Here is a 22,616-nt window from a genome sequence, read left to right on the forward strand (position 1 = left end):
CAAAAAATCAATATACATCTAATTCTGTTACCATTATTTTTTATTTAAGTAATTCAGATTAATTACAATATTTATAAATTCATCAGATACTATCTAGCAACTTTAAAGCATCAACACAATTTTGGCATATTGCAAACAGGGAATGGTTTTGAGGCAGAAACCTCATAATTAAATTTGCCAAACTACAAGTAGCAGTGACTGCTTTAGTTCCAGATATGAATTTCGCCCTTTCTAAGATCCAGGGAGCTGCTTTGTTAGTTTGCAGCCACATTGACAAATTTGCTGGAACCCTTGATTGTACAGAAACTATACCATGAAGCTCTGCTTTGTCTGATATAAGAGTCTGAACTCTAAACGCCAGAACTTCGATTAAGCGAAGTGCAAAGCTCTGTTGATCGGCGAGTTTTGGAATTAAAGTTGAAACTGATTGGTCCATTGAGAGCCAATAAAGAGACACCAAGTGAGTTTGAAGAAGCCAATCAGATGAGAGATCAAGAGCTCCGCCACATTCGTAAAGAATTTGAAAGACGTCGGAAACATTTGATGGGTCTGATTCGCTTGATGATTCGGAAAACGCCAGCTCGATGAAGCACCTCGCGATGAAGTCTTGTCTTGCAGCGATTAGAGTCTGAAATATGAAATAAAAACATGAAACACAATTTTTTTCGGTAGCTTAAAGGATATGCATTGCATCCATTATGCATTAGATCTATACCATCCATCATACATGCTGTATTATGATTGAAGTTTGTATTTCAATTTAGAAAATTTTATGATTTCAAGAATTATCCCGTTTTTTCAGACTATTCGCACTTACGACTGAGGCCAGTTCTTACCTAATACTACAATGATTTAGTTTCTTGTTATTTTAACTGTAATCGCTTCAATTTTTATAGATTCTCAGCTAATTGAAACCCCTGTAACCGCTTTCAAAAATACGCAAACTGGGTTGAAACACTCCATGCTTCTTGCAAAGCAACCTAGTAAGGTCAGTGAGGAAAAATTATGGATAAAATTTTCCTTAAGCAGAACCGGGTAGATCATTGAAGTATCCCCACGGCGTCTATTTTATTGTACTTAAAGTCATTTTAACTATAATTAAGAATGTTCGCAAAAAATTGATTGGCTTTCGAGACTATGAGAACGAGATCAGAACATTTTGTGATTTTTGTGCAGCTACCGAGTACTTTTTGGTGGATTGTCTGACAGAAAACTTGTTCCTGCTTTGTAAGCAACTCAAGACCGTAATCATGGCAATACCGTAATCATGGAAAGACTGCGTGTTTTTGTATTAAAGCTCATGGATCTCTTCAACTATCCCCCCTACGCCAATGGTGTCTAGCAACTAACCTCCCCCTATAAAGAATAAATTGAACGGTCAAGCATATCTGAATGTGGGATATTTAAAGAGATCCGAGCTCAATCCACTGACTGTGCAATCAGCTATACAACTTACCGCATCCGCATCCCGACTGCTAGTGAGAGGGAACGAGTGGAGGAGCTGTGAGAATGCATGCACTTGCACCTGGTCGAACAGAGAGAGGGGTCTAAACTGTCCACATGTCAGTCTGAACAGATTGCACTTGGCCGAGAGTCCCAACACAGACAGAAGCAGACGCATGTGGAGAAGAAGCGCGTAGTTACACCTGTATCAACATAAGTGTACAATTTTAAACCAGCGGCGTGCGCAGAAGTTTTTCTATCAGGGAGCGCAAGGGGGAAGGCTGTTTTTGCGCGCGCTTGACACGCCTTTCTTTCACACGGAGGCGATGCTGAGCTTCGCATCACTGGCGATACAAAAATGTATGACTTTGATTACCAGGAAATGAAAAGATGGCCAAAAATGACTTTGAGCATTTTTTTAAGGTCTTAAACAAAAAACGTTCTTTTGGCGCGCCCTTGACAGAACACACTGACGGCAATAATCTCTCGCTGATCCAATTGATTTCCATACTAGTAGAACGCAGTTATGCATGCTTTAAACATTTCGTCTGAATCATAAAACGCAAATATTATTTTCCAAAAAATTATCAAAAACTTTCCCCAAACCTCGGCTGTTTCTGGCTCAGCTCAGGAACACATTCCTGGTTGCCTCTGGTTGCTTCCACCCAATGATCCTCACAGTCATAGTTTCTCCTCATTAAATCTCCCGCACTCAAATCCCACTCTGACAATTCGGATCCGGCACTTGGTTCCAGCAATACTTCATCGAACAATTGCAAAGCGAAATCCAAAATGGCTTCTAAAGCTTCCGGACGTCTGATATTCAGATCTCTGTTCATAGATTTCGGAAACAAAGGATCGAGCGCTTTGTTCATATGGTCCCAAATTGCCAGAACTAACCGGTGAAACATTTTACTCCACAGCAAATGGGCAGTTCCGCATTTTATCGTCTGGTCTGTTATTTTACTCAAATAATCCAGAGATAGGATTTTCAAATGAAGATTTTCGTCCGGATTAGAAGACCACTTAACGGCTGCGAGCCACGCAGTCTGACAAAAAACGTAGTCATCTTTAAGCGAAATTGGTAACTTTTTGTGCAAACTCTGCAGCATAGTCGCAGTTATAGAAGACTTGTTAGAACTCATCAATTTGTACTCGGCGCATGAAATGTTCTGTTCAATTAACCATCTCGCCAGAAATTCCGACAAAGCTCCTTTTCCTTGAGCCAAAATTGAGTCCACCGAAAGAAGGTTAGGTCTCGCACTGGAAGCATTGAGTGCAGCAAACAGAACACAGTCTTCTAGTCTGTATATTAAAAGGTTGAAAAGCTCGATGTCATACGACAACTTAAACCATCTTTCTTGTGTTATTTCTGGCCACATTTGTGAGTTAGTTTGTCGCCTACTGGAACATTCAACATCAGATGGCGTAGCATCATTACGTAATTTACTCTCACTTGCGTCCTGATTGGCTAAGAAAGATATGCAAATTCCTCTAATCATAATAGCAGCAGTGAGCGCTGATGTTACATTGCGGCTGCACTGAAGTGTTTTCCGAGCGAATTCCCATTTTGATTTGACCTCATCTTCGTCACCTTTTTGGTCAGCTTCAACTTCATGACTTTTGCGAGGAGTCTCTAGCATCCAGGATACCAGAGAATGAAGATGCAGCATTTCCACTGAGTCCTGAAATGGGATGTCAAGCATCTACTGACAAATCAGTAACTGCCTTGTTCAAAAACTGATCGTTTAAACATAACCAACATACAGTGGCAAAAGAGTCATGGAGCTCAAGGAAACAGACAACAAATACTCTTTGGATAAGAAATACAAAAAACAAAAAAAATATATGAAAGCTCTTCGAATTTCAAGAACAATTTAGAATTGACACTTTATTGATAAAATTAACACAATTTGAGAAAACTGAATCAATAGGTAAAATTTTCATTCCACTGTTAGATCTGAAACTAAAATCATTTTTCGAAATTAGAAGTCGATCACGTTTTTCAAGACCTTTACATTTTTTTGTGCGATAATGGAGTTTGCCTTCCTTTCAACTAAGGAAAAAATGAGCTAGAAAATCAAGGAACAAATGAACCATAACAAAAACCATCACGACCTATATGATAGTCTCCACTACGTGCATCGCTCTTTAAAACCTTCTATAGCTATAGCAGTACAACATTTTCAAGAGTTTCAGCCAACTTTGGTGATTAAAGATTTCATTAACAAAGGAGCATGTTTAAAAATTTTGGTTGAATTACCTGGTAGTTGTCTAAGAGCTTCTCTTCACTCAGCCAATGGGCGAGCAGGAGATCAAGAAGTGCAGTTCTATCTCGGTCGACACAGTGAGGCTCTGCAGATAGAAGAGAGAGCAGACAGTCTACTTTGGTCTCCCCCTTCAACACTGAATTAAGTATACTATTACTGACCTTATTACATGAAGCTTTTTCGGTTAAAACATGAAGCTTTTTCGGTTCACCCCCTGCGGTTTACAAAGAAGTTGCTATAATAAAAAAATAATAATAATACTTCGGCACATGTTCAGATAATTTCTTCCAGTAGACTTCAAAGCTAGCAATTGCTTATAGAATGTTTCTGAATTTTCATGTTTCTTAATTTTCTGATAAAATTAACACAATTTGAGAAAACTGGATCAATAGGTTAAGTTCTTATTCCGCTGGCACATGTAAAATTTTAAATCCATGTTCTGAACTTAAGCTACGCATATTTTTTGCGCCACTAGCACTTCGTTTGTTATACCCTCAGCCGTTAGGTGAGGTATATACGGTGTAATCTCGATAGTCAAAGTCTATGCTTAATCGCTAACTAAGAATTGGAATACGAATAGATTGAGAGCAACTTAAATTCAGTTTAGAAAGTTAAGTCTGATTCGAATCTGACCTCGAAATCATGAGAGAGACAGAGACTCATAAATAACTATTGAATATGGTGTTAGGTTTAATAGGTACTTAATTTAGATCAGACTTCTATATAGTTCAGTTTACATAGTGTTACATAAGTATATATGGTTAGCACTTGGGATGGATGTAATGTTTTAGATAAACATAGTTCTAGTATATCCGAATGGATAACAGTTCATATTGGTATGTACTGTATCCGTATGGATAACATTCCCCTTGTTTCTTATATGATGAATACATCATATATCTTTTGAATTATCCGTAGCGTCCTTGTGTGAAGTTTTGGGGTCGTTTCCATCCAATGATAATTTCGATATCTGTTGAGTATATGCTTCCGATGATGTCTGTGGGGTTTGTGTAGTGCTCGGCTTGTTGTTATTCTCCTCGTTTGCGTATTTGCTTGTACGTTTAGTAGGTCGCTCTTGTTTTTCGTATTCCCTCTGGAAAGTCATTGAGTTTTTGGGTGGAGAGATGGATTGGAGTATTTTCATGGCATCGTTAAAGTTGTCAATGAAGGATTTGTCCGGAGAGCATGACGTTTCATTCGATCTACCTATGACGTAACGTGAACTAATCGCTCGTTGTTGGGGGTTATTTGGGCTAAGAGACGTAGTTGACGTATCTAATCCTGATGCGAAATTAGTTCGTGGGCTACTTTGTGGTGACGCCGTGTGTGTGTGTGATTTCGTTGGTGTTCTTACGGTATGTATGGGTTCATATACCGCTTCCGTTGGTCCGCCTGTACCTTCACAAGATTCTGTAACCCTCATCTGTTCTGGTGTTTTCTCCGATGATTGGCACGGTGTTTTGTCACCTGATTCGATTTCTATACACTCTATGTCTGTTGAGGATTCCTGGACAGTGATTGTCTGGCCAGTTGGTTCTGTTTTATCTTTTTGCACCGTTATGAGGCATACTTCATTAACTGGAGTGCTCTTTGTGATTGTATTGATCGGGATTGCATTACCGAATTTTAGTGCCAGGGCGCTTGTTTTGGTTCGTGTTGATCTACGGTTTGGAACTGATGATTGTGATTTTTTGCTGGCATTCGTATCTTGTGGCGGCGTGGTTTTCCGATCTACTTTTTTGGCTGGCGGCATTTGCGGTGATTGTCTCAATTCCTGGATTATTGAGTCGTCTGATGAGATGGAAATTGATGTGTCACATTCGAATTCTATGTTTTTGTTTGCCTCCTTGCGTATCTTATTCGGGCTGCCTTGATCTTTTCGGCTTGGTGACTTTAGATTTTTGGTTGACGTTTGGGTCTTTGTCGTCGGGGCTTTAGCTGTTGTTGGGATTATCCTGTGAATCCTATCATGTCCTAGTTTCCGTCTGATGGTTGTTTGTCGAATAAGTTCCTCGACATTCTTGGGTGGTTTCCGTTTTGGGCTTGTTGTTGCTGTTGAGTTTTTCCCCCCCGGTTTCCATGGTCTACTGTTTTCTTCGTTGGGAATTTTGAGCCAGTTGGTTCATTCTGATTGATGTCTTTGTCTAAAATACGGGATTTTGCTCTTGGTAAGTGTTTGTATGCTACGAAATCTTTTAGTTGTGCCGGTCTACATTTACCGTACACCCTTGGGTCAGGTACAAATGCTAGTCCGTCGTGCCTTATGACACTTGGTTGTTTTCCGTCCTCTCGAACCCATGCCGTGTGCGGGGAGTAGTTAATTATTGACCCGTTTTCAATAACTTTGAATTGTGGCCCAAATACCCCTGGATTTTTTGTTTTGCGTGCAATGGTGCCCGATTTTCGAGCTACTTGTTCAATGCGTTTTCCTAACGCCGGGTCTATAGTTTTTTGGGGTCCTTTAAATCGATCTTTTAGGAACACCAAGGGAGCTCTTTCTATTCTATGTTTTTCCTGTTGTGTAAGCCACCGAATTGGTTTTCGTGTTCTAATATTTGCTATGTCATGTTTTGGGTTTTCTGCGAGAAAGGACCGTTTTACTTTTTGTAAATCATACGGTATATTATTAAGCGGAAGGTGCGCACCTATTGGAAACTTTCGTAGCAAGGCCTGGTCGAACAGTTCATCTTCGTCTGTGTCCGCCAGTGAGATTTGCTTCTTTGTCTCGGAGGGAGTCTGTCTATGTGGTGTTTGTCCTAGGGTTTTGCTTCTAACCGCCTGTGAGGATGGTCCCGCTGGTTCACACGATGGTTCGGGAAGGTACGTTTGCTTGTACACCACACTGAGTTCATCCTCGCTATTGGTTTCCCTATTCCAGATGGCCTCCGGCGTGAGGGCAGGTTTTGTGAGCATTTTCTCATCTAGGCACCAAAGTTTTGTATTTTCCCATGAGAGACTAGAAATTTTAGGTGTAGTGCAAATATTAGTTAGTGGTGTGTTTGGTTTACGCCCGTAGTGCGCTTCAAACGGCGTAATTTTTGTTGTTGCGTGTGGGGTAATACGTAGTGTTTTGATTAATTCCGCTACATCTGACGCTAGTTTGTACGGTACGTTGTTTTTATCGATCTTCATTATAGAGAGACGAGTTTTCAAAGTTCGAATTAGTCTTTCTACCATGCCCATTGAGCGATGGTCATCCACTGGGGCGAATATTAACTTAATATTATTGCTCTTACAGTAGATTCTAAATTTTTTAGCCCGAAACCCTTGAGCTTGGTCGCACCTGATATTCCTTGGTACCCCTTGGTTAACCAAATGTGTTGGCATAAATCTTATGATTGTGTCTGCTTTGTTATTCGTTACCACTTTTGCGTAAGGGAATCGCGAGAATCTGTCTACCCCAACTAGAATGTACACGTCTTTATTGTTTTCGTCCGGTAGAGGTCCAGCGAAATCCAATTGGATTTCCTCGTTTGGTTCTACTACGGCGTCAAGGTTAGTATAGTGTTTTTTTCCAGATATCACCCGAAGATTCTTACCTTTGGTGCGGCACTCCTTGCAATTCTGTGCTGCCGTTACTATGTCACGATGTAGGAATGGGTACCAAATATGTTTGGCAGCTTCCAGCATACTGCCTTGTCCTGGGTGGGTCAAATGAATTGAGTCAAGAATAATCTGTCTAAGCTGCTTCGGAATTACTACTCTATCGTCATATAGCAGCACATTGTCTCGAACCGACAGACGGTTTCGCACGTTATAGAAATAAGGACCGTAACAGGCTTTTATTTGCTCCCATTTTTGGTTCCGGATCATGTTGATCAGGGGCTGGAGGTTTCTATCTCGTTTTGTTGCGGCCGCAATAAATTCTACATCTAGTGCCTTTCTTAGGTTCTTTCGGAACAGTGGTACATCTTCATCCTCCATAGAGATGGCTTGGCACTCCGTTTGCTCCTCAGGTGGGTCTGTCTGACATATTTGGTCCGATTTTCTTGTGAATGTGAAGCTATCTTTTGAAGGAATTATCTGGTATCGCACATCGCTAAATGACAGTGTTGATCGGCCTGGTTCATCTGATAATTCGTTCAATGATGTGATCTTAGTGGGTGGAATCGATAAATTGGTTTGTTGGCCGCTGTGGCATTTCCGCATAATTCTTTTGAAAGGGGGTAGTGACATTCCTGTCTGAAGTTGGCGACTCATTTTGTCTGTTACTGGATCGGGGGGTGTTAACTTAGGGTACACTTGTTGATTAATAAATGATGTTTCTTCTTTCCGTGCTTTTTCTATTGAGGGTTGATTGCAACTGTATGAATTTATCGAGTAAAACTTTGAAAGAATTGGATGTGACTGAGAGAGATTTGAGTAATTTGAAATTTTTGAGTGTGAAAGAGAGTGACTGTTTGTTAGAGAATGATCGTTAACAGTGCACTGTGTTTCTTTTGTATGCGAATTTGAACGATTAGAGTTTTCGTTCCGGTCGAGCTGTGCTGTGTGTTTAAATCCGTTTGGATTTTCGTTCATTTCGATATTAGCTATAGTGCTGTCTTGAAATTCCAGGCAAGAAATGAAATCATCAATAAGCGCGACCACGAAATGTTCATCCCAATATGCGGGCGGTTGTGGTTTTCCCACCGGATGGCGCGAAATATAATCTATTAATCCCATTTTACCGCCGGAAAGGTGTTTGATGTCAAAATCAAATGGAATAAGACGGTCAATCCATCTAGTTAGGCGACTTTGATATGTTTTATTACTTTTATTACTATTTAGGGCACTGACCAGAGCTTGATGGTCCGTAATTAGTGTGAATCGGCGGCCATACAGATAGTATTTAAAATGATCAATAGCCCATACTGCCGCTAGGAGTTCCAATTCATTTACCGAATATTTGTTTTCACATGCGTTTAGAAATCTGGACGCGTACGCTACCGTAGCCCATCTGTCGGGCGTTTCTTGTTCGAGAGCAGCTCCAATACCCTCGCAGCTGGCGTCACAGACTACTCGTGTTTCTCGGTTACTCACGAAATGACGATTTTCTGTGATGTTTCGCACCGCTGTCAGAATTGTTTGAAATGCCTCTTCATGTTTTTGATTCCACATAAAATGGAATTTAGAAGAAGAAGATAAGAGTGGCCTCAATGGTGTGCACAGTTGTGCTAGGTTTGGTATAAATTTATTTAGATGATGAATTGAACCCATAAAACTTTTGAGTTGTTTGAAAGTTTTAGGGTGTTGTAGATTTGTGATCGCCTCAGTTTTCTTGTGTAATGGTATTGTCCCGTATTCATTTATGATGAATCCCAGCCATTCGACCTCTTTACATCCGAATTTGCATTTGTTTAAGGAAATCGCCATATTTTCTTGATCCAGTTTATCTAATACCTTTTTTAGTTTGTTAGTGTGTTGTTCTTTCGTTCCGTGCGATATAATTAATATATCATCTAGAAACGCGAAAGTATCTTTTTCGTTGTTTAACGTCAGATCAATGGCTTTTTGGAATTCTGCGGGCATGTCCGTGAGCCCGTAAAATTCTGTTTGGAACTGATATGTTCCCGTCGCTTGTCCACCAATTATACTAAAGTTACACTGCGTTTTAGTTTTTTCATCTAATTTTAATTGGCTATAAGCATATCGGAGGTCAATGGTAGAAAAATATTTTGTACCTGGTTTTCCAGTACCCTCTTGAGCTGATTGTGCCACATTATCGAGCAGGACGTCGATGTTAGGCATCTGGTACTTGTTTTTATGTATCGCTTTGTTGATTTGTTTTGAGTCCATTGCTAATTTTATTGAATAATCTTTCTTGACCGTTATTACGATTGGACTAATAAATTGTTTGTCGCTACAGCTGTCGAGTTTCACGATATGGCCTTGGTCTATCAAGGATTTTAGTTCTTGTTCAACCTTTTCTTGAATATGAATCGGGATCCGGCGTCCTTTTTGTTGCAGTGCTTTGAAGTCATGTAGGAATTTGGTATGAACTACGTGGTTTTTTGACCGACCAATGCGTGTGCACAACCCCGGGTATGTTGATTTAACCCAATTTGTGATGGCCGTGTCCGATTGATCTGGTTCTGTAATGTAATTGATTGACTTACCAGTTGGTTTTTCTTGTTGAAGATGAATGCCTAGTTGTGGTAGCAAATTTCGACCCAAGATGTTTGCCCGTTTATCATCCACCAACACAAATGGCGCCGTGTTGATTGTCCACCCTCCTGATTCTATAGGGGCAATCAGCCTGCCGAACGCGGGAATTTTGTAACCATTGTAGCATACCATTCTATTAGCCTCGTCATTTTGATTGAGTTGAATACGACGAGCTCGTGGCACCGTATTTTCCAAAATGGCCGCTGTTTTGTTATTTACAAACGATGTTGGAGATCCTGTGTCTGCAATGAAGGTAATATTGTGTTTCCCAATTCTGACTCGGATGAGATGTCCTATTAAGTCGTTTGTTGATAAATTTCCTGTCGTTTCCTCTTCGAAATGTACAGCATTTACGCTATTGTCCTCTGGATGTATGAGTTCCCACCCCGGAGCGACGTCCCCTGCTTGGAGGTAGTCAACATACGCCGCTATGTCGGTGTCCTGGATGTTTACTTCGGGATTTGTTTCTTCACTGATAGCATTAACGTTTGGGGAATTACAGAGTCTTGCGTAGTGTCCTCGTTTTGTGCATTTATTGCAAATCTTGTCCTTTGCTGGACATTGTTGAAGGTGACCGGGTCCGAACGGATTACCACACTTAAAACAAGATTGTTTCCTGTCTCTATCTGGTCGTTGCGAGCTTCCCGGCTGTGATTGTCCTCGAACTCTGTTGTTACCTCTTCTGTTGTTACGGTAAGGGTCCCCACCTCGTCTTTGGATGAACCCAACTGGTTCGGTTTTTATGCCCGTCTGTTGAGAAGGAAATGACGAAGAACCCTGCTTGCGGATTTGGATTTGGTTTTCCAGTCCCTTTTCCCTGCGTATTGCATATTCGAACGCTTGCTCCGGGGTTTTGGTCTCAGCTAGTAAATCTTTTTGTACTTCATCATTTGTCATATTTGCTGTGAATAAGTCTCGGATAATTTCTGTTTCTAACGTGTTATTGTTGCAATTAGGACATTTGAAATTTCCTTTGATGACTAATTCCGTGAGACGGCAGTGGATCTGTTCCAGTGTTTCTGTTTTATTCTGCTTTCGTGTAAATGCCTCGTATCTGTCAAATGTAACATTACGGTCTTTAATGAAAAGATGTTCCAAACGATCCCAGAATGCTCTTGTTGATATTTCTTGTATCTTTAGGTCTGGGTAGTGTTGGTTCAAGCGTCTCTGACCTTCGTTACCTAGGCTTAGGTATATGTAGCTTCTGACTTTTATGTCGGCTTCCTCCCATGGTATTCCATCCACGGTGGGTCCCAAATTGTCCAATTGGGCACATTGGTTATCCCATTGTATCTTTTTTTTCTTGATTACGTATGTTCCTGTCCCTGGTTTGTGCTTGAGTTTCCCCTTCTATAGGAAGTTCATAACCAGGTTCGTGCGGTTTTCTTATTGCAGGTGGATCTCGTAACAGCTTTTGTAGGTTTATGCCATCTTTTCCGACAATTCCTAAGTAGAGTTGCTGGTTCCACTTCTCCCACTCTGTTGGCGGTTCCGCCGAGGCTTTTTGCCAGAATGGGGCGATACCTAGTAGGTTTTTTGTTGTGAGTGCTGGCTGCGCCATGTTATACCCTCAGCCGTTAGGTGAGGTATATACGGTGTAATCTCGATAGCCAAAGTCTATGCTTAATCGCTAACTAAGAATTGGAATACGAATAGATTGAGAGCAACTTAAATTCAGTTTAGAAAGTTAAGTCTGATTCGAATCTGACCTCGAAATCATGAGAGAGACAGAGACTCATAAATAACTATTGAATATGGTGTTAGGTTTAATAGGTACTTAATTTAGATCAGACTTCTATATAGTTCAGTTTACATAGTGTTACATAAGTATATATGGTTAGCACTTGGGATGGATGTAATGTTTTAGATAAACATAGTTCTAGTATATCCGAATGGATAACAGTTCATATTGGTATGTACTGTATCCGTATGGATAACATCGTTATTGGAGAGCGTAATTTGCCTCCCATTAGCAAATGAGAAAAGAATCGACCATTAAACTGTAGAAAAAATCAAACTTGAGCGTGAAGAGCGTTTAAGATTTTCGACCTTGCGACCTAAATAAGACTTCACTTTGTTCACTGATGAATGCTGTTAATGAGATCTTAAGAAAAAGTGCTTTATCGGCACTAATATTTCAAAATTAAAGAATATATGAACCTAAATTATATCCAGAATCGCAACCTAAAACATCAGCAACTTTTTATGTTGGGCCATTAACCTTGCACAAGCCAGCCATGACAGTGTGTTTGATAGCAACGTACAAAATGTACGACCACATTAAAAAAAACCGACCCCGTAGAAGTTAGCACGAGTAAAATTACAACACATGCGAAACGGATCTTGGCAAAAATTGCGGTAGAAGGCAAGTGCAGCAATGCAAGCAAAAGGAAATCTCAAGTCGAACAAAATAGATATTCGAAAAAATGAAAAATTCAATTTCAAAAAATCAGTCAAAAAACCCTATGATTAGCATAAATAAAACTTTAAGTAACATTTACCCACCGGCCACTAAGTCGACAATACAAGGGTAGACGCCTAGCAAGCCAAAAACAAAAAAAAGACAAAATTAAATTGCCACAAACCGAAAGCATAATAATCGAGTGGAAAATGAAAAACGACTTCAGCAAAACTCTAATTGGCAATTGACAATATAACAGTCCGACTGTTAGCTATAAAAAAAATGGTTCCAATAAAAAAACCTTTTGAAATTAACATGCTTTTAACATGCGTTCGACATATTCACTTTTTCCCGGAAAACAAATTTCATATACACTGAAAACAACTAAGGTCCGAACGGTATTCTAACCACAGACATAAGCGTGCAATGGCAAGCGCGTTCCTTCTAGTGAGAAGGAGCCCGAAAGTTGTTAAGGTCCTATTAAGCAAGTTCAATTTCGTGTAGATTTGTGAGAAAAGTTGTTTACGGGAAAAAGACTAGTTCACGAGTACATGACTTGCTCTCACAATAAAAAAATATTCGAAAACTGCGTTTCAAACTAACCGCAAAACACAAATCCAGTAACAAACAAAATGATTTAAGTAAACCATTGAAGATCAACGAGTCTAACTGGAACAAACTCCGTCAAAATTTTTCACGCCGCAATTTGTAGACGAAAAAACAATTTGACCTCCCACTAAACACGAAATGACAAACATAGCCAATAGACAGTTAAAAAAGAGTCAATAAACGCAAAAAAAAACAAAAAAAAGACCAAGAAACGAAGAAAAATTTTGTCGAATTTCAAACAAAAAAAAAATAACCTTAAAGCTCTTTGAATTTTATGGCCTAAAATCTTTTCCAAGAGTAATATATAACTGGCACTTTTTTGCTAAAATTACTCCGATTTGAGAAAAATATATTATAAGGAAAAGTTTTTATTCCACTGGCAAATCTAAAAATTAAGTTCAACTAGAAATCGATAACTTCTTTTTTCGCGCCTTTTAAGCTTTCATAATGAACTTGGATTGAACTCAAAAACTGCACATATACCTAAAGACATTCAAAAGTGCATTTATAAGTACGAATGCACTTCTTTTGTTACTAGAGCACGCATTTTAAGACTTTTCCTGAAAAAAAAACATCACGACCTATACTTCGTTCATCGACTCTTAGGAAAATAATCATAATAAAAATAAACCATCTACTAACCCGGAAAGAACAAGAATGCTCCCAAAACAGCCTTCTGATTAGATGTCAGTGACTTTCTGATAATCAATTTCATCTGTTCGTCTAGTTCAAAAAATTGGAAGAAATTCGACAACTGAATGAAGGAGTCGAAATCCTGGATGGGCGACTGAGCCGTAATCGTACTCATTCCTGTAGACTCAGTCAGTTCAGTAGTGTCAACCTACAAGTATGTACAACATTATTAAATGTTAACTTTGATGTTATCCATTTCACCCAAGATCACTGTTTACTTCAGTTATTAAGAGGCAGGGTAAAAAAAATCGTGGGTTACGCCATGCACGGTACAAACAATGGAACATTTTTTGATGTTTACTAAAATAGGGAAACAAAACGAAAGGTTCCGAAGTACAGCTTCCATCAATCTATTCAAATTACAATTTATGACTTTATATTTGAAACTTAACCTATCAAATAAAAAAACAGTATCAATCAAACTTAATGACTTCTTTTTAATTTATGATATTGCTGAAGAACATTTTATACAAATTTATATTACCTCAAAAGCCGTTTCTTGTGCGATATGAAATAAATTGAACTTGAAGTCCTTGTTTGATGAGTGAGAAAGAAACTCCAGCTGCTCAAGCAGATCCGAGGCATCCATCGGTTCTTGGAACAACTCTTCACGTTGATACTTCGGCTCATAGAGCTCCCATATATTCTGGTACAACTCGTTGCATTTCCTAAGACGCTCGTACTGGTGTTTTAGAACACTAAGCTGTGCTCTGTTCGGGTTATTCGACGTGAGATGTAGTTCATCGTCCAGTTCCATGGGATCTTCGTTTGGTTCCTGAGATCTTTTCAGAAATGCATTTACAGTATCTAGAACTTGGAAGCAAGTGAAGATGTCAAGATGCTCATATGTCGATACTAGGTTCAGGTTTTCAAGAACGAAAGTCGCGCTGCTCAGTTGTGAGAAAGATTGTGCCAGAAAGTCTCCGAGGCTTTCATTGAGAAGATCTGGTTTCGCAAGCGTGTCGACTATTCGCGTGGACACCAGAATGTCCTTTTGCCGAGCACCCGAGAGATCCGAGAAGGCAAAGTGGTAAGGTACAGAGAGACGAGAGATGTCGCCGGATAGAACGTCGAGGAGCAGCACCTGGTCCGGATTGTGGAAGGGATCTTGATTGGGATTGTAGAGCAATACCGAGTTTCTAAAAAAACACATCATCAATAGATAATAACTAAAAATGCTTCCAAAAATCATCCAATAAAACTGATTCACGGCAAATGGAAATCATGATAATTTAGATTCTTTGCGCGACAAGCGGCTATTGATCATCATTTTCGTCGTCGATGAAAAATTCGGCATCATTATATTCATCTTTATCAATTTTATATTCATCTAACTTTGACACGTTGAAAGCAGCTGCTCTATGTCCCATTTTCATCGGCCATACTTCCACTATGGCTCTCTTAGTTGCATGAATGACAAGAAACAGAGCATGACTTTTATTCTTCCGACTCGTTCTCTTCTTGTGCATGTGAGGGGCTGAGTTAGATGCGACATACCAAGCCAGTCTTGCATTTCGATATCCTTTGAATACTCGAATCACCAGGCCTCTCATGACATCTACTAGCATCACGCGGCTAAGGTTATCCGCAATTGCAACTAGAACAACAAGAGAGAATTTCAATTGCTGGGTAATTTTAACAGAGGGCGAAGCTGCACTTCACTGACAAGCAACAAAACATAGCCAACAGACAGTTGGAAAGAGTCAATGAACGCAATATAAAAAAAGGTACTGAATTGATTTTAGAAAAAAAATCTCAACTTTCGATTTTGCGAGAAAAAAATAGATGGCCTTAAAGCTCTTTGAATATCTAGAACGATTGATGATTCACCCTTTTTCGATAAAGGTAACCCTATTTTAGAAAACTGGATCAAATGGTAAATTTTTTGGGACATCTGATAATTAAATACCATTTTCGAAATAAAAGTCAATCAGGTTTTTCGCAACCTTTACACTTTTGCAGTTCGATAATAAATTTTGTCTTCTATTCAACAAAGGAAATGAACTTAACTTGAAAACAAATCAAAAGTCAAGCAGCGAAGAGCAAATTTGAGCCTAAACAAGTTTTGAGTTTTTTCCTGAAAAAAAAATGAAAAAAAAAATCATCGCGACCTATATAAGAGTCTGAACTACGTTCATCGACTCTCAAAAACGGCAAAGTGAGCGCTCAAAAAATCAACGAAAATACAAAAATAAGTCTTCAGAAATTTTGCGACACCTGGGATCGAACAGGAGTCATATTCTCTCAGTCGCAGATTTTACCACTTGAACACTTGCAGTGATGATCATTTAAAAACGATAACTTAGGGTGATTTAAATTGTCATTCACATTCAGTTTTTTACTTTGCTGACTGACCAATAACAAATTGCCACTAATTAGGCGGATACCGAACACATGCTATTGAACGGGTGCCTGCCATCAGTCCGATAAACCTAGCTGATGCCAATCCTAAATGATGACTTGTTATCATTAACGCTTATTATAGATTAACTTGCATATATTCACAAAAATATATAAAAATTTAGCGTTTTGAGGAGCTGATAATTACAAATTACAGGAATAAATTTAAAAACGCATTTGAGTACAGCAAAAACTGTTTCAAAAACCGCCATTTCAATATAGTGAAAATCAAAAAAGCAGTTCGGGTTGTGGTGACAAAGCCGACAAAAAATAATCAATGGAAAAAAGGCACACATTTTTTGAAAAGGAAATTTTTTAGTTCGCTTAAGCAAGCTGATCCTGGCCGTATTTGAAAAAAAATTAAACGTAATAATGTTTCTATACACGCTATTGTATAAGAACAAGCACATGTATAAATCAAACTAGTGTCTAACGCACCCTCCGATGCTTCGAATTTTAACAACTCAAAAAAACCGAATTTATCGGAAATAACATCTGCATCCTTTGAATGTACTCTGACAGCACCAACTTACAGGGTTGGTAATTTAAGAAGTTTTTTTACATTCGTTTTTTAAATTCAAATTTCGAAAAACCATAAAATCTTAATTTTTTTTTATTATATCTAAGTTTATATACAATAAATAAAGAAATATCACATCTCGAAAGCTAAAAGCAATCGAGCAGTAGCACTTGGACGCAAGATTTGCAACTCCTGAGAGTTCTCTGACAGCCCCTCAACTACAGGGTTCGGAATTTCAAATTTAGGAAAAAATCAAATTTTCTGAAACTTTTTTTCAAAAAATCACAGAAAATGTCACATCTGGAAAACTACAAATATTTGAGCAGTCATTTTTGGAGGCAAGATTGGCAATTCCTGAGGTACTCTAACAGCCCCATACTAAAGGGTTGGAATTAAGTTTTATGAAAATGTTTTGAAAAAATCAGAAAAAATGTCATATCTCGAAAACTTCAAGGATTTGAGCAGTCATATTTGAAGGCTAAAATCACAATTCTTGGCAGTAGCCTAACAGAGCCTCACTTTAGATATGGAAAATTAAAGCTTTAAATTTTTTATACCTAAGTTTTCTGAAAAATTTTGAAAAAATCCTAAAAAAACGTCATATCTCGAAAACAACAAGGATTTGAGAAGTGAGTATTGGAGGCAAGATTCGCAACCTTGGAGAGTACCCTGACAGCAGCCAACTACAGGGTGAAGATTTCAAGAATTGACAAACTTTTTTAAAATCAAATTTTCCAGAAATTTTTAACAAATCTCGAAAATAGCCTATCTCGTAAACTACAAGGATTTGATTTTTCATATATGGAGGCCAGAATCGCAAAACCAGGGAAAACTCTTACAATTTCCTAGTATTGGGTTGCTAATTTCAAACTTGATGAAATAAACACTGAATTTAAAATGGAAAACCGAAAAAAAATCTTAAGCATTGCTATATACGACATAGCTTAAACGTGAAAAAAATCTTTTGTTAAACATGCTTAAATAATACGTTGAAAAAGCTTAAACATGGCGAGATAAGGAAGTCCGCATTTAAATATATAAAAGAAGAGATGAAAGTTTCAAAATTAGGCGACGGGTAGACAGACAATCAAATTAATTAAAAAAGCAGGTATGGACTTAATTTGGCCTCGAAAAAAAAATACTGAAAAATTAATGACCTTGCGAAAACTGATGGAAAAATTTTCTCAAGCATTGCAATATATGATATAGCTTAAACATGAAAAAATTCTTTCGTTAAACATGCAAAATTATTATGCTTAAACATGGGAGATAGCTGTCACTCGCATTTAAATATAGTATAGATTAACAACTCGGAAACTAAGCCGACAGTTCTTAAGTCGACAATCATGGTGCCGAAAAACCATCATAACAAAAAGTACACAGAAGTGTAGATGCGCTTCGCAAACACTAGCGAAAGCAATTCTTTTAAGGTAAAAAAAGTAGTAATAAGCCTTAAATTAGGAAAACTTTAGTAATGTTACGGATTCTATCCTTCGATTCGCTATTGGGAGTCTCACAACAATCCCTATCAGCTGCGCACGCTTAACGAGCGCCAAACACTAGCCACAAATAGCGCAGAGAACAGATGTTATGAAAATTCCAATATAACAGATTGTGATGATGGCAAAAAAGCCTACAAATGAGCACTTATACTTGCGAGTTAGGTTGGAAAAAAAGTATCATGCTAATACACTACGCTCAATGGCGTAAATATTGAATTCCTAGATATAACAATTAGCAGTAAATACTGAGTAGCAGTAGGTAACACAGCAGTAGGTATTAACAGCCAGTAGTCAAATTTCAATTTAAAAAAATAACGGCACAAACTTCAGCAGTCAGTTAGCTGAAATGCTTAAATCTGATTAGCTGAAAAAGAAACCGGATCTCTTCAATTAATTCCCCCTTTGGAAACTAATAACGCATTGCCACTCTTATAAAGAACTAACTTAACGGTCAAGCATATGAGAATTTTGTACCTAGTAACGATCTTCACCCCCTTCCCTTGCAAAAGGGGAGAATAGTTAAAAAGATCCAAGAAACTTTTACGCCAAGTGCACTATCTCCGCCCTTAAATAATTTAGTTAGGGAGAGATTGTTCACTAGGTCCCAAATACTGACCTCACTGGCTAGACATTAAAAAAAACGTACGCAGGTTTCCGATGGGCGAGTAGATTGCGTGTTCTGCAGCTCTAGATGAGTCACTGAAAGATATGCGGAGATTTAGACTCTCCTCTTTCATTTTCACCGCCTCTGTTTCTTCTATAACGGAAAAAAAACAGATAAGACTTGTCTCCCACTATTGAAATTTGATTCAGATTGAGTTCACGTTCAGATGTCTTAAATGATCGTATCTGACTCGATATTGGGGTTATGCGAGATATTACAAATATTAAAGCTACGGGAAAAAGTTACGTAACTTAAAAATTAGGACAGAGAACTAATAGCCAGGGTTGTCATATTTGATAACAAAAATAACTCATTGATTTAGAACTGGAAAACAAAACACAAGTTTTCTGCCTTTTTCGACTTCAAGAGGGTTTCTCAGGTTTGGCTGCAGAACACCAAAGTTGCTGATGAATTTTTTCAATACAGCTAGTGTCGAAATTCTGAGAAGAACAGTTTGAACAGATGCTCAATTGATTTTTTTGTTTATATTTATTGAGTTCAATCCGATTTAAATCAACCTGGTTTATATCAGGCAAGCCTTCTAACAGCAAACATTCACTTTTTAAACTCACTTGCTAAAGATTTAAACGTACTTGCTTGACCATAGAGAAACGAACTTGACGCAGACCAGAAAGAAGACTTCAATCTACTGGCATAGTTGTGTGCCATCTTAGTCAGGTTTAGTCCCCCTGCATAAGGATCACCGCCCAATACATGGTCGTACACTGCCGAGTAGGGTCCAGAGCCAGCTGATATGAATCGGATATAACGAGGAGCCATAGGCTATAAACGCACAGGTTACGTAGCAAACAGTAGACAGGTCATGCACTAGAGACGTCGTGAGCGAATCAGAACCGAGAAAAGAAATATTTGAAACGTTTGTTTTCTTCTCTCGATCCTCGTTGGCTTACGGCGTGTCTACTTTTTTAGCACACTCCTAACACAAACCACATAACTGATGGTGGGAAAACAAGACCAAAACAGGTAACCATTCTAGCCAACTGAAAAAAATATTGTTAAGCAACATAACAGATTCGCCGGCACGGTTGTTATGCAATTTAAACGTTATTTCTGATGCAATTTGGGCTTCCGGACTGTTTAGTTCACGTGGCTTTTTGTTTTGCGCTGGCAACACCACCAGAACCTGCTTAGTGAAATTCCAAGCTATCTTGTAAGATTTTGCTAGAATCGTACAAGAACTTACAAGATAGTTCGGTCGGAAAACTGATGGTGTATCTTGTAAGAATCTTGCAAAATCCTGCAAGATAACCCGTCACATACAAGCTCTTACGAGATAGGTCATTTCTGCGAGAATCTTACAAGATTGCTCATCATCTTCAACCAGGGAAGCGGTCGAGAAACGCTCGTAATATAAAAAGTTGGTTATTTGAACTAAGACAACTTGATTTTACCAGAGGGAAACTATTTTTGGGAGCTTCATTTTGCGGTTCTTGTCCGTTTTCGAACTTCTTTGAGCAGAAAAATAAAATTGTTTTCTCAATTTCCTATCTATTAGGGCTATGTTTAATGTTGTAAATGCGGTTTTAAAACAGTCATTACTGGTATACTAGCCTGAAAACAATTTTTCATTATTCATTTTAACCCACAATAGAGCTCGCTCTTTTCAAATATTAGAATCAAAAATTTTACTTTTGGCCTGGCGTTGGGTCCTCCTAGAATAGATGCAGTTTTCAGGTGTTCGAAAGCAGTAGGCTCGATAAGTTTCGGCGCCGTGAACACAGACTGAGTTTCTTCTTGGTCCAACAGAGTCCATTTTGTGACGTCATCAAGAGGAATATTCTTTGGAGGATCCCAATTGGCTGAATTGCCACTTGAAGCAACCTGTCCAAATGATTGCATTAACAGGCAGTTCTACATTAATTATAATTTTAATCAAAAGGAAAAGATTCGAACTTTCAAAGCTTGATTTTGTAAAATGTCAAGTTGAGCTCGTTCAAAATAGCTTCAAGTTAGCTTTTGACTAGAAACAATCTTGTAATTAATTGAACAATTTAAATCAATGTTCTAATGAGAGAAACTGTATGCTCACCTTTGCCTTATATAACTTCCATTCGATCAGAAACTCGGACAACACTGTCTTAGAGACCGAATAGAAAATCTTATCAGCTGTGACCACAGTAAATTGTTCTTGAGACAATGCCGTTTTATTCACTTTTTTGTTCAGGAAAACTTCAGGAAAATTTTCCACTTTCAATTCTTTCACGTCACTTTCAGACCAGGAAATTTCACTGATAGGTTGTAGAAACTCGGTCAAAAATTTCACCAACCCCGATTTAAACCCAACAGCTATACAATTCCACGATGAAAATGCCGGAATTTGTTGTGAAGAAACATTTTCGCCAGTTTTCGCTGATGCATTGTCGTTTTTCTTCACATTCAGAACCAAAACCGAACGAATCGAGTCAAATTGAGTTATTTGAGATGCACATATTAGGTCGTAAGAGGCCTGCGTATTCGCATCTGATAAATCTGAGAACGATTGCTTCAGATTTTCATTCATAGACGGCGAAGCTAAATCGTTGGTTTTTCCATCTTGTCGCGTGAGTTTGAAAACCCACACGAAACTATCAGTATGAGCAATGAATAATTCAGCTTCATTGCAACCTCCTATAACGTATGATATTGCGCAGGAGTTCACGATTGGGTCGTGAATGTTGACCTCAAAAAACTTAGAAGTAGAGGCTACCTTTTGTAAGGTACTAGTTGCGTTGGTCTGCATTATTCGACCAGGACCCAAAGCTGCTCTCTATTCATTTGTTCTAAAAAACTCAATTTTATCAAAAAGTACTTCCACTTAAACTCAAGTCTATGAAACTAAAGCATGCATTCAAAAACAATAGCATTTAAAACAGGTTTGAATATCGGCAGAATACTAACTTAAGTTTCCGAATTAGGACACGGTTTTTAAACACCTTTAAAGCTCAAAGAAAAACCTATTGATAGGTTAGCTATGACCAACATGAATCAAAAATATTTAACTTTTCCATCAAAAGTAAATTTTAATCTTTTCTAGCTTATCTAGCTACACCAAAAATTGGAAAGCATAACTAACTCTTGAGGTGTGCAAAGGATCTCTGGCGTAGATCGTGTTGTTTACAGAATTTTTGAAAACAATATTTAGCCGAGAGTCAAATGAGAGCTACGCACCTTTTGTGATGCAACAAAAGCTTAGCATGACAAATGAGCCGACAAAAACGAGACGAAAGCCGCAGGTCAAGAAAAATTTTTAAAACTTAGATATACCAATATGTTCATTTTATTGTATCTTCTTAATTTAGCCAAGGGAAAAACTTTACGAAGCGTAACAAAGCCGAGAATAATTGAGCAGACAACCATTTAGCCGTTTTCATTGTAAAAAAAAACTCCAGAAACATTAAAAAGTCCCCTCACAACACACGAATAATTGATGAACCAAGGAAATTATCTCCGTGTGCACGCGAAATTTACTATGTTGGATCCCATCTATTGCGGTAAACTTATGGGTCTAACAAATTTTTTGCAGAGCTCTGAACATCTGGAAAAATGACTTGATCTAAACTTCCGTTAAAAAGTTTTCCTCATGCCATAAATGACTAAAAACCCTTTCTTGCATGTTAAAAAAATCTTCAACTTTTTCAAATCAAGAAAAAAAGGCAGGTGAATACTTCAAAGCAACCGTGTAATCATAAGCTAAACAATCTGCCAAAATCAAGTTGAGCCGCCGAAATAAAAAGTATCTATTCAAGAATCATACATGAAGAATTCAATTTCACTTTGTTCATTAAAAGATTACACAGAAGTGAAGCAGAGGTTCGCGTCATAAGCGATACAATACAAACAACCTTGCAAACAGAAAATGGGAGGTCAATCGTGGCAAGGCAAGCGTCTCAAAACGAAGGTCATGCGTTCGAGCACAATTCGGTCATGGTTGGAGGAGTCCCAGTGTCATCCGCCTCCTCAAGGTGGG

General features: G+C 38.4%; 1 protein-coding gene across 1 annotated transcript; it reads right to left on the reverse strand.

Moving 5' to 3' along the window:
* Nucleotides 1-30: 30 nt before the first annotated feature.
* LOC134854157 (rab3 GTPase-activating protein non-catalytic subunit-like) lies at nt 31-21,426 on the reverse strand. The gene is made up of 11 exons (XM_063870282.1): nt 20,700-21,426; nt 20,300-20,491; nt 19,243-19,432; nt 18,632-18,742; nt 14,899-15,160; nt 14,048-14,702; nt 13,513-13,711; nt 3,707-3,849; nt 2,050-3,128; nt 1,457-1,646; nt 31-628 (listed from the first exon to the last, which is right to left on the reverse strand). The coding sequence occupies exons 1-11, from the start codon at nt 21,387-21,389 to the stop codon at nt 83-85; spliced, it is 4,257 nt and encodes a 1,418-aa protein (XP_063726352.1). The 5' UTR covers nt 21,390-21,426; the 3' UTR covers nt 31-82.
* Between the last annotated feature and the right edge of the window lie 1,190 nt (nt 21,427-22,616).

The sequence above is a fragment of the Symsagittifera roscoffensis genome, chromosome 9, assembly GCF_963678635.1.
Source record: "Symsagittifera roscoffensis chromosome 9, txSymRosc1.1, whole genome shotgun sequence".
Taxonomy (NCBI): Eukaryota; Metazoa; Xenacoelomorpha; order Acoela; family Convolutidae; genus Symsagittifera; species Symsagittifera roscoffensis.